At 48.3% G+C, this 13,067-nt stretch overlaps 1 protein-coding gene across 1 annotated transcript in view; it reads right to left on the reverse strand.

Moving 5' to 3' along the window:
• Positions 1-13,067, reverse strand: part of LOC146856675 (somatolactin-like) — a 56,026-nt gene that overhangs the window by 24,557 nt on the left and 18,402 nt on the right. The window contains exons 4-5 of the mRNA XM_085646761.1: positions 12,282-12,395; positions 3,682-3,861 (exon numbers count right to left, since the gene is read on the reverse strand). Of these exons, the coding sequence (XP_085502887.1) occupies positions 3,682-3,861; positions 12,282-12,395 (294 nt within the window). The remainder of the gene's footprint in view (positions 1-3,681; positions 3,862-12,281; positions 12,396-13,067) is intronic.

A 13,067-nucleotide genomic window follows, 5' to 3' on the forward strand; every position in this document is an offset into this window, starting at 1 on the left:
CACCATCTCAGCATCAACACAGCACTACCTCCTCAGTGCACCACCAACTCAGTGCCAGCGCAGCACCACATCAACATCAGCACAGCACCATCTCAGCATTAGCACAGCACAATCTCTGCATCAGTGCACCACTACAAGTGCAGCACCACCTCAGCGGCAACTCAGGACCCATGCAGCACCACTTCAGCATCAGCGCAGCACCAACTCAGCATCAATCGGCACCTCCTCAGTACCAGCGCAGTACCACCATCTTAGCATAACTCAACACCACTCATCATCACTCAGCACCACCACAGCATCACTCAGCACTACCTCAATATTACTCAGAACCACCTCAAAATATCATTCAGCACCACCGCCTCATCAGAGCACCACCAACTCAGCATTAGCAAAGCACCAACTCTGCATTTGTATAGCACTATATCCACATCAGTGCACCACCACTTCAGCACAACACTTCATCCATATCACTTAGCAGCAACTGAGCCCCAGCTCAGCACCATTCAAGCACCAGTGTAGCAGCACCACCTCAGCATGACTCAGCACCAGAGCAGCATCACCACTCATTAGCACAGCACTATCTCCGCATCAGTGCATCACCACCTGCTCAGCACCAAAGCAGTCCCACCTTAGCAGCAAGTCGGCACCAATGCAGCACCACTTCAACATCAGTGCAGCATTACCTCAGCACAGCACCAACTTATCACCCAGCACCACCTGAGACCCAGCTCAGCATCACCTCAGACCAAGCGAAGCACCACCACCTCAGCCTCACTCAGCACCACCTCAGCCCTACTCAGCACCACCTCAGCATCATTCAGCACCACCTCATCATCACCTCCTCATCAGTTCAACACCAACTCAGCATCAGCGCAGCACCAGCACAGCACACCATAAACAGCACAGCACCATTTCTGCATCAGTGCACCACCACCACCTCAGCAGCAACTCAGCACCCATGCAGCGCCACCTCAGCATCAGCAGATCACCTCAACACAGCACCACCTCAGCACCAGCGCTTCACCACAACCTCACAATTACTCCGTGCCACAGCATCACTCAGCACCACCTCAGCTTCACTCAGCACCACCTCAGTAACATTCAGTACCATCTCCACACCAGTTTAATTCAGCATCACTTGAGCATCACATCTGTACGAGCACACCACCACCTCAGCACCACTTCAGCATTATTCAGCACCACCTCAGTGTGCCCTCAGAATCTGGCATCTGTTGATTCTCTCCTAGTGTTCGTCCCCTGCTTGTGTTGTAATTCAGATACTATTTCTCAATCTCCACCTCCTATTGTTTATGTCCCTGCATAACAAAAAAAAGCTATAACAAACAAGCATTACAACAGGCCAGAGGAGGTTGCCAGCATTGCAAGGACAAAAAAAAATATACATTTTTTGATAATTTTTTTTTTAAAAGAGTCATTCAATTGTACACAATGTCATCTTTAAACTCCACTACATAACGCTTCACAACTCAAAATACCATTCCACATACTTACACTCCATTACACACAGTCTCACACAACATAATTCCAATACACTCAAAAATACATCATTACCATCCACATAATACATCTGCACACAATACCACATAATTCCGCAACACAAATCCACACCACAGTTTCACACCACACATTCTCACAACTAACAAGTCCAATCCAACCCACATAATTGGTACACACCACATACATCCACTCCAATCAATAACACATAGGTAAGAGATATTTACATTTACAATGCCAATAGCTCAAACTCTCCTTTAAAAAAAAAAAAACAACTCATAGATCTGATGCTTAGCTCCTACCTATTTGTTCTTTTCCGTCACCACAAACGCACAGCTATACACAAAGTTCCATGCCACAGAATTGAGCTCCACACATTTCCAACCTACACCACATAATTTTACACCAAACCACATAATACAACTCAGCAACACAATGACAAAACACCGCATACATCCAATCCACACCAAACAATCTAACATTGTGCCGCAAAATTCAACTGCACACCACATAATTAAACTGTACAAGTTACCACTCCACACAATCCCACTACACATAATGTCACTACACTGAATGCCACAAAATTTCTAACCATATATTTCCTCAGCACACCATGCCACATAATGCCACTACACAAATCCACTCCACACCACACAACTCCACTCCACACAATTACACAACTAACTAATCCAATCCAAAACACATAGTTCCACTACAGACCACAAACATACACTCCATAACACCTAGGTAAAATACATTGCCATTTAACAATGCCAATAGCTTCAACACAAACAAATGCAAGACCGATTGCATTTCCAATTATCCAACTATCAAATTGCACAGATATCGATCTGACAGTTCCGATTGGCATCCTTGAAGATCTTTTTGTATTATTCCTTTTTTTTTTTTTAAATAAGTAAAGATTGAAACATTTATGTTGAAAATGAGTGAAAATAGAAACTTGAGGCCTCATTGGAAAATTGGAAACTAGGCATAATTTAAGCAGAAAGGGGTAGATAGCCACTAAAGAAAGTATGCTGCAAAGGAGGCCTGTACAGCTTAGAGAAGCATAAAGAGAACATTAACAATGACAGACTTAATAGAAATCCCATTTTCTGTTGAAACCCAAAAAGTAACCTAACTAATCACACTTTCGATCTCAATTAGTCTAGATAGATAGATAGATAGATAGATAGATAGATAGATAGATAGATAGATAGAACCAAAAGTGTGGATAGGTTACTTTTCATTTTTTCGTCATTTTGGGGTTTCAACAGAAAAGGGGATTTTTATTAAGCCTATTACTGCAATTATTAACTCCCCTTTTTTACTGGGACCTTCCAAATCGTGTTTGCCCTTAAATTAGGGCAGGCTACAACTGCTTTTGAAATCGATTGGAACGCAGCATTTTTATTAGAATGCCCAACTCGAACAATATCTTTAAAATGCTCCTACTAAGGACCGCAGTTGTTAAGTAGCCCAGTTTCACGAATGACATCTTCAACCAGACCTTGGTTTTTAGCAAATAGCACTTTAAATGCTGGGATTTATCCTCATTTGGTATACTTAAAGTTCGTTCCATAGTCACAATCACTACTAGCTTAATATTTGCAGCACCTGCCCATTATTTATCAGTGTACGCAGTCACTCACTCATTCATTCTTCCATGCAGCCAGTCATCTATGCAGCCATCGACTCGCTCACCCAACAACACAACCATTCAGAAACTCGCCAGTCAATGAAGAAGCGTTTCCACCAGGAAAATAGCCAGACCTATTGGGTTTGAATGCATGTAAGGCCCTAACCACGAACAGTGACAGGTGAAGATGCCGTATGGCCCAAGATTCTCTTCCTACTACTGCCTCAATTAGCATACTAGATGGCAGCTTCCACTGGGCAGTGGCTAAGCGTGACCCTGTTGCTCTGCCTTGTAAAAGCAGGTGTTAAGACCTGAAATATTTTGACTAATAGAAGGAAATGGAACTTCGAAATGCTTAAATGAGTTTTTCAACGCAACGTGGTACGTGTAACTGTAAATATCAACAGATCTGGTGGCTCAATTCAAAGATCGTCATATTTGAAATATTTCAGTCTTGTAAGCTCAAAAGCCAAATATAATTTAATTTGAAAAGAGAGCTCTTAAATATACATGGAAAAAGGCGTTACTTTTTTTATCAGAACTCCAACACCTTGCTCAAAGGAGGGAAGTTTTTCGGACAGCGACTTGATCTTGTCCAATAGGTCTCTAGGGATGTCCTCATAGTGACTCAAGGAGGTCTGGAGATACAAGAAGGGCTCAATCCAAGACTGGACCATCAATAGGACTGCATGCAGCAACCACTTATCCTGATAGGTAAAAGGAGGAAAATAAAGCATCAGTTCACTTTCTTAGAGTCTTAGCTCAATGATCATCCTCCTGAAGTACCTTGTACAGTAGACTTACCATGAAGTTGTAGCATGTTTAAGTTGAGAATATTACAAAATCTGATTTTAATGACACTTAATGATCAATGCAATGAAGCTCGTGAGATTTCTTATGCCCATAAATTGACTGCAGTGGAGGGCCTAGAGGAGAAGGGTTTTGGAAGCAGGGACCAGGAAGAAGGGTGGTTTTTGCCGGTTATGCATCAAACACTTCTGCTTATTGGTGCAGCTATGTGAGATGAAGAAATGCTGAGTAAGAAGCAGCGAGGCACAGATGCATGAGTCGTCTTGACTAAATATGACTCCAGTGGGCTGCATGAGGGCAAGAATTCTCATCCAGCTTGGAATCACCCAGAGCGGGCCTAGGTGCCTGATGGTACCCATGGACAACGGTCCTTACCCAGCACTATCTCCACCTGATGTGGGTTGATAGATGAACTATCATGTTAGATGAGGACTGGAAAAGGTTGATGTAATACAATGATGGGCCTTGATGGATTGGGAGATGTGGTTGCCCAGCTCTTGGAAATTTTCCTGTGCACAAGCTGCACTTCTACAAAGTCGAGGTTCTTGGTAATGTGTTTGTAAATTCAAGAAAACATTAGAAATAGGAAGGGAATACAGTACTCACAAAAATAGCACATGATTGTTCGGACATTTTGTAGAGGAGGTCCGGGTGCTGGATTACTCTGTCCAGAAGTTTATTGAGTGGAATGGCAGAACAGTAAATGTATGTCCTTGTTCATTATATTATGGCCACCTTACTGAGAACATATCCCTTCTGCCCACAGACTAAATCAGACTTCTGCTCACGAACCTTAACAGTCTGACAAAAGCTGGAAACCCAAAACATTTACTGCCTCGTACCTATTAATGCAGAACTCACCCTCCTGGCACTGTGCTTGTACATGCACTATGATCGCTTGTATCATCACCTTCTTTTAACAATTATTCTTGGTACTTTGTTTATTTTGCTGAAGTCTATTAGGGCTTAGCAAGAATCCTTACACAATCCTTGTGAATGTTTTATATCTCAAACATACTTGGGATTTAATGACTCAAGGTTAAAGACCCCCATCAAAATTCTAGATGGTGGCAGAGTATGTGTGAATGGCAACAGAGATGTGGCTTACATACTTAGCTGGTGCAGTGTTGCAGCTACTCAAAATGTTGATTTCCCATTTCCATCTTGCCCGTGACTGGAGACTCCTCCACAACTTGTGAAATGGCGGAAAGATCACCACCATTCCAGGATACTGAAACTAAGGTAAGCTTCTGATGGATACATCTGCCAGTGGATTTCTCACCTTGTGAATATCCCCTGCGCCAGCATTCCACGGAAACTTTTTTCCCCAGCTCTCTACGCCGACGTGGACAACGTCATAATGCATCGGCTCCGCTCGCGACTCCGTATGACGTCACCGGAGCCATAAGAGAGCCACGTCGGCGTGATGACGTCAGTTCCCTTTTTTCCGCGCCGTCGACGCGCAACGGTTTTTTTCCAGTACTCTCCTGCTACTTTGTAGTTGTAAGGTGTTACTGTAAAGAAATTCGGTATGTCGGGGTTTAAGCCCTGTAGAAAATGTGGGGGCCGCATGTCTATGACAGACCCCCATGAGGACTATTTGTGGTGTCTCTCGTCTGACCACGACGTCGAAGATTGTTCGAGTTGTAGAAGGATGAACCCGAAGGCATTAAAGGAAAGGGAGGCGAAGCTGTTTATGGCCAAGGCCAAAAAAGAGAAGAGAGGTAGGAAGAAGGAGAGGTCGAGACCGGAGTCGTCGACTTCGCGATCATCGAAGTCAAGAAAACATCACAAGAAAAGGAAACATTCCTCTCGGCGCCGGTCGTCGAAGACAAGGGCGTCGAGGTCGGCTTCGCCTCGGCGCCTAAGTAAGGATCTGTCTCCTCCTTCTCCTTCTAAGTCTCTGGAAGGATCTCCTTCGCCGAAGCGGACTCCAGCGCGGTCACCGGCGCAGTCCCCGGCGCAGTCACCGGCGCCTTCACCGGCGTCGTCTCCGGTTCCAGTGGAGTCGTCTGCTTCAGATGGTGAGCAGGAACATGGAAAGGAGCCTTCTCCAGGGCCCGAGGATCCTTCGGCTCCGGTGGAGGTCACTGCGGCGCCGTTGCCAGGTAATCCGCAGATGGATACAGGATCGGTTCCTTATCCGCAGTTTCCGGCTCCAGGTACTGATCCTACGCATTTTTTGAATGCCATGTATGAGTTTTCAATCGGGCTGCCTTCCCATCCGGTGCACCGACTGGTCCCATGGGTCCATTGGCATATGCTCTAGGGGTGCCACATCAGTATGCACAGGCCCCGTTTATGCCCTTTCTGCTGATGGCGCCTTCGTGGCAGTTTCCGGCGCCGGCTGATCCATCACGACTCCGGCTGGATCATCATGCATCGGAGCCTTCCTCAACGCCGTTGCCGACTCCTTCGGCGCCGCGTCCGGCGCCGACGACTCCGTCTTTGGCGCCACCGACTCCTACTCCTCTGGTTCCTCCGACGCCGCGTACAGCGTCGACGACGCCGGCTCCTCGGATTCGGTCGAGAAGGGAGGCCCAGAGAACCTTGGAAGAGGAAAGATATAGAGTGGAGGTGGAGGAAGGTGAAGTGGGAACGTCCTCTGATGAGTATGAAGGGATACAAGATGCTAGTGGTCTGGATACGACCCCTGAGTGGGAGCATACATCTTCTAGGTCTTCTCCGCCTCAGAAATTGGTTCCTGACCATCTGGTCATTAAAAAGGCGGTGGAGTTGTTGGATTTGCAGCTGCCCACTGCGGAGTATAAATCTAACCTGCTTACTGAGGTGTTGCATTCTCCTACTACAACATCGGAACCTTTACTGCCTTTTAATGAGGCAATTTTGGAGCCTGTTTTGGAGGTATAGTGTAAACCTCTTTCTTCTCCAGCGGTTTCCAGGCAGGTGGCGAGGAGATACAGGGTGGCACCTGGTGATCTAGATTTTCTGTCTACGCACCCTTCTCCAGAGAGCCTGGTTGTGCAGGCGTCCTGCTCGAAACATGCTTCTGGGGCCTTCCCTCAGGCTCCTGTGGACAGGGAGTCCAAAAAGGTGGACCAGGCGGCAAAGAAGACTTTTTCTTCCAGTAGTATGGCACTAAAATCTACTAATGCCACGTGCTTGCTGGATCGTTATGTGCATGCCCTAATGGACTCGATGAAATCTTTGGCCCCTAAGCTGCCTGAGGGTGATAAGGCGTCCTTCATGGAGGTGGTCGCAGATACACAGGCTGCTGCAAGACAAGTTATCCAGTCTGGGCTTGATACAGCAGATTCAGTGGCGAGGATAATGGGCTCGTCTATAGCCACAAGAAGGCAGGCATGGCTCCGTTCATCTGGCTTCTCCGCGGACGTTCAGGCCACGTTGGTGGATTTGCCATTTGATGGGCAGAAATTATTTGGAGAGAAGGCTGACTCCGCACTACAAAGATTTAAGGACAGCAGGATAACAGCTAAATCTTTGGGTCTGCAAACTCCTGCTAAGGGGTTTGGTGTTAAAAAGTTTAGGGGGTTCAGAAGATCTTCATTTTGCTCCTACCGTCAGCCCCAGCAGCAGCAGCAACAGCAGCAGAATCCTCTCTATAGGTCCTATAGAGGGAGGCAAAGGGGTCGGAGAGGTTCTGGTCACAACCCCTCGTCTTCTTCCTCCTCCTCTGCTCCAAATGAGGCTTCAGGGAAGCAGCCCTAGATCCCCCATCCCGGATCATGTAAGACCTGTGGGGGGTCGGGTGTCCTACTTTCTGCGGGGTTGGAAATCCATTACAACCGACCTTTGGGTTTTGAACCTCGTGGAGAATGGGTACGCCCTTCCCTTTCGGGAGTTTCCTCCCCCTTACCCTCCTTGCCAAGGTTACTGCTCGGAAGACCATCTGCTTCTTCTGCAGAAGGAGGTGCTAGCTTTGTTTCAAAAAGGTGCGATAGAGGTGGTTCCAGAGCAGGAAAGGGGTCAGTGATGCTACTCCCGGTATTTCCTGATTCCCAAAAAGGATGGCAGATTGCGTCCTATCCTGGACCTCAGAATCTTGAATTTTTACCTGAAGCAGGAGAAATTCAAGATGCTGACCCTTGCACAGGTTTTTCAAGCGTTGCAGCAAGGAGACTGGATGGTGTCGCTCGACTTGTAAGACGCGTACTTCCATGTCCCAATCCTGAAGTCGCACAGGAAGTAGCTCCGTTTTACGGTTGGGGTGCAACATTACCAGTTTGCGGTCCTTCCGTTTGGTCTTACTACCGCACCTCGAGTCTTCACGAAGGTGATGGCAGTGGTGGCTGCTCATCTCAGGAGGTCGGGGATTCCAGTATTTCCCTACCTGGACGATTGGCTTCTGAAGGCAGAGTCCCCAGAGACGGTGCAGCGTCATCTGCAGGTAACATCTCATCTGTTATTCGACTTGGGTTTTTCGATCAATGTGCCCAAATCTCACCTGGTGCCCTCTTAATGCAACTGTTCATAGGGGCGGTAGTGGACACTACTGTGTGTCGAGCATTCCCTCCTCCTCAAAGGATTCTCGACATACAGGAAATGGTCCCTTTATTTCACAATGGAGCGGTTGTTCCAGTTCTGAAGGTCCTTCGTCTGCTCGGTCTGTTCGCCTCCTGCATTCTGTTGGTCAACCATGCACGCTGGCACATGAGGGCGCTCCAGTGGTGCCTCCGCAGGCAGTGGTATCAGCACAACGGAGATCTCGGGGAGTCGATCAGGATCTCCAGAGAAGCTGCGGCGGATCTGTCTTGGTGGAGCGTGGAGGGCAATCTGTCTCAAGGAAAGCCCTTCCATCTGCCTCCATCGGTGGCCACAGTGATAACGGATGCCTCCACCCTGAGGTGGGGTGCTCATCTGGGGGATCTGGAGATCAAGGGTCTTTGGTCTCCAGAGGAGAGGTTGCTTCACATCAACCTTCTGGAATTACGGGCGATTCGTTTAGCACTCAAGGCCTTCCTCCCTTCCCTTCGCAGTCAGTCTGTTCAAGTCCTGACGGACAACACTACCGCGATGTGGTATGTCAACAAACAGGGAGGAGTGGGGTCGCTTTGTCTCTGCAGAGAGGCTCTGCGTCTATGGTCCTGGGCTCAGGACCATCGGATTTGTCTGATGGCAAATCATCAATCAATCAATAAATCAATCAAGAAATTTGTATAGCGCGCTACTCACCCGGAGGGTCTCAAGGCGCTAGGGGGAGGGGGGTCCGTTACTGCTCGAACAGCCAGGTCTTGAGTTGCATCCTGAAGGAGAGGTGGTCTTGGGTCAGACGGAGTTGGATGGGGAGGGAGTTCCAAGTCTTGGCTGCCAGGTAGGAGAAGGATCTTCCTCCCGTGGTGGCTCTTCGGATGCGTGGAACGGCAGCGAGGGCGTGGCTGGTCGATCGTAGCTGGTGGGTGGGAGTGTAGAAGGCCAGGCGGTCGTTGAGGTACCTGGGGCCCAGGTCGTGGAGGGCCTTGTGTGCGTGGGTGAGGAGTCGGAAAGTGATTCTCTTGCTGACGGGGAGCCAGTGCAGGTCTCTCAGGTGTCTGGAGATGTGGCTGTGTCTGGGGATGTCCAGGATGAGTCGTGCGGAGGCGTTCTGGATGCGTTGGAGTTTTTTCTGTAGTTTGGCTGTGGTTCTGGTGTAGAGGGTGTTTCCGTAGTCCAGTCGGCTGGTGACGAGTGCCTGGGTGACCGTCTTCCTGGTTTCGGTGGGGATCCATCGGAAGATCTTTTGGAGCATGCATAGGATGTTGAAACATGACGATGAGACGGCGTTGACTTGTCTGGTCATCGAGAGGGAGGAGTCCAGGATGAAGCCCAGGTTGCGTGCGTGGTCCGTTGGTTTGGGTGCGCTGCCCAGGGCAGGGGGCCACCAGGAGTCGTCCCGGGCAGAGGGTGATGATCCAAGGATGAGGACTTCCGTCTTGTCTGAATTCAGTTTCAGGCGGCTGTTCATCATCTGGATGGAGTTCTGAACGTGCGTGCGGAGTCTCAGTCGGCAGTTCTCCGCCGATCACGAGTGGAGGCTCCATCCGGAGATGGTTTGTCACGTTTTTCGGACGTGGGGAACTCCTCGGGTGGACCTGTTTGCCACTCACGAGAACGCTCACTGCCCGTCACTCTGCAGTCTCCAGTATCCGATGCAGGGAGCGTTGGGGGACGCGTTTCAGTTGAGTTGGGGCTCGCAACTCCTTTACGCGTTTCCTCCCATACCCTTGATTCCTCGGGTTCTGAGGAAGATTCGCCAAGACCGGGCCCAAGTCATATTGATCGCCCCGGATTGGCCAAGAAGGGTGTGGTACACAGATCTTCTCCACCTCTCCTCGTGCCCTCCGCTCCGTCTCCCTCTGAGGGCAGACCTCCTCTCGCAATCGGAGGGGCAGGTTCTACACCCCCACCTCCAGAGCTTACACCTTCATGCCTGGAGATTGAACGGGGCAACCGGAGTTCTTTCTCTCTCCCGCCTGATGTGGTGGATGTTATTTTATCGGCCAGGCGACACTCCACCAAGTCCATTTACTCCTACAGATGGTCCAAGTTTGTAAAGTGGTGTGGAGAGAGATCCATTGACCCTTTAAATGCACATCTTTCTGAGGTGCTCCAGTTTGCCCTTTCCTTGGCTCAGCAGGGTTGTGCTGTGGCCACGGTTAAGGGTTATCTGTCGGCCTTATCGGCTTTTCTATGTCTACCTGATCAACCGTCATTGTTTAACCCCTTCAGTGCCCATGACGAGCTGGACTCGTCATGGGCCGCGTTTGCGCTGTGCCCATGACGAGTCCAGCTCGTCATAGACCCCGCCCGCTAATGCAACGGCCGGCACAGGGCGGGGAAAGGGGCGGGCACTGAAGGGGTTAAATCCCCGGTTGTACTGAGGTTTATCAAGGGCCTTACAAATATGTTTCCACCCACTCCCTTTGTAATGCCTCAGTGGGACCTTAATTTGGTTTTAACTTTTCTGATGGGGTCTCCGTTTGAGCCCCTTCATAGCTGTCCCTTGAGGCTGTTGTCCTTCAAGGTGGTCTTTCTTGTGGCCATAACCTCGGCAAGGAGGGTGAGTGAGCTTCAAGCTCTTAGTTCTAAACCCCCTTTTTTAACATTGGATGGTACTCAGGACCAGGGCTGCTTTCCTGCTTAAAGTAGTTACTCCTTTTCATTTGGGGCAGTCTGTTACTCTTCCTGTCTTTTATCCACCTCCTCATCCCTCCAAGGAGGAGGAGAGACTCCATCGCCTGGATCCAAAGAGGGCTGTGAGTTTTTATCTGGACAGAACAAAGGACTTTCGTCTGGATGATCAGCTCTTCGTGGGCTATGTGGGTCCTTCGAAAGGAAAGGCGGTGCACAAGCGCACCTTGTCGAGATGGATTGTACTTGCCATTAAGATCTGCTACGCACTTGCTGGTAAGACTCCTCCTGAAGGTATTAGGGCTCATTCAACTAGAGCTAAATCTACTACATCTGCTCTGGCCCGGGGTGTTCCTGTGGCAGATATTTGTAAAGCTGCGACTTGGGCCTCCCTCCATACTTTCGCAAAGCATTATTGCTTGGACTCTGAGATGAAGAGGGAGGGCCACTTTGCGCGCTCTGTTTTGCAAGACTTTCTGGTATAGGAAGGTGGACACCGTCCTCGGGGAGTGGGGACTGCTGTGGGAATCTATTCACAAGGTGAGGAATCCACTGGCAGATGTATCCATCAGAAGAACAAGTTACTTACCTTCGGTAACGCTTTTTCTGGTGGATACAGTATCTGCCTGTGGATTCCTCACTGGCCCACCCGCCTCCCCGTTGTCCATCTTTCTATACCTAATATGCTTGAGATGTTATTATACTTTCTTGTATATTGGTAGGAAATGCTTGTTTTGTTTAGCTTTCCTTTTCCTTGTATACTTTGTGTATATGATTGTTTCTTGGTATACTGTGTATACTTTGTATTTGTCGTTGGTCCACCTGTGCGCCTTGGAGGCACGGAAAAAATGGGTGGAACTGACGTCATCACGCCGACGTGGCTCTCTTATGGCTCCGGTGACGTCATACGGAGTCGCGAGCGGAGCCGATGCATTATGACGTCGTCCACGTCGGCGTAGAGAGCTGGGGAAAAAAGTTTCCGTGGAATGCTGGCGCAGGGGATATTCACAAGGTGAGGAATCCACAGGCAGATACTGTATCCACCAGAAAAAGCGTTACCGAAGGTAAGTAACTTGTTCATCTCACTCCAGGTCTGTTAAAACATCAACTTGGTAATACACAGCTTGAAACAGAAACATGCAAGTTTCGAATTTAACACTCCAGTGATCCACAAGCTTCTTGAAGTCCACATTAGACCAGTGGATGTTCTGCAAACCTTGATACTTACTGATAGTTTCTGGACCTCATGCTTTGAACTTGGAATGGACATGCTCAAACCCTTGTTGTAGCAGGATGTGTGATACTTTTGTACCCGGAGACCTGGTGGCACAATCCTTTCTTCCTGCATAGGAATAAAACAAAACCCATTAATAATCCTGAGGGTTCCAAGTGTTGAATCTGTAATTTGTGAAAATCGACATCATTCAAACACTCATGAAGCACAATTTTAGTCAACGTTCCAATGGCTGTAGTGGACACATTTTTTATGCTGTTATTTGTGTAAATTGATTAATATTTCTGAAAGCGCATACCAGAACCAGGGTGGTTGCCCCAAACTATTTTGCAGTACCAGCAAAGCCAATCAACTATCCCTCCAGGACAGAGTCCATGCGTGGTTCCGTCATACACCTTTACTAAATAGCTTGATTTAAAACTCATTGATTGGAGAAGACAGGGCCCCTTATCGTGCTCCTATAACCGTGCATGGGCAACGAGTATTTGTCCTAAGACTCATCAATTTGCAGCGAGAACTTTTTTTAAACTATACCTTGGAAGAAACTCACTTCAGTCCTAAAATGAAATGGGGTCTGACTACATTCTTAGACATGGAAATCAGGACAGCAGGGCAGTGCCCTGTGTTGCACGAGGAGAGGATGGAGAGGGGGAAGTGGGGGAGGGAGACAACCCTGACTTTTTTTAACCTTGCATGTGACTGATGTGTTATCACAGACTATAAAGCACCAAGTTGAAGACATTTGGGCAGAGGATTGAGTTTTAGACAAAGCAACCTGCA

This window comes from Triturus cristatus, chromosome 3_2 (genome assembly GCF_964204655.1).
Source record: "Triturus cristatus chromosome 3_2, aTriCri1.1, whole genome shotgun sequence".
Taxonomy (NCBI): Eukaryota; Metazoa; Chordata; class Amphibia; order Caudata; family Salamandridae; genus Triturus; species Triturus cristatus.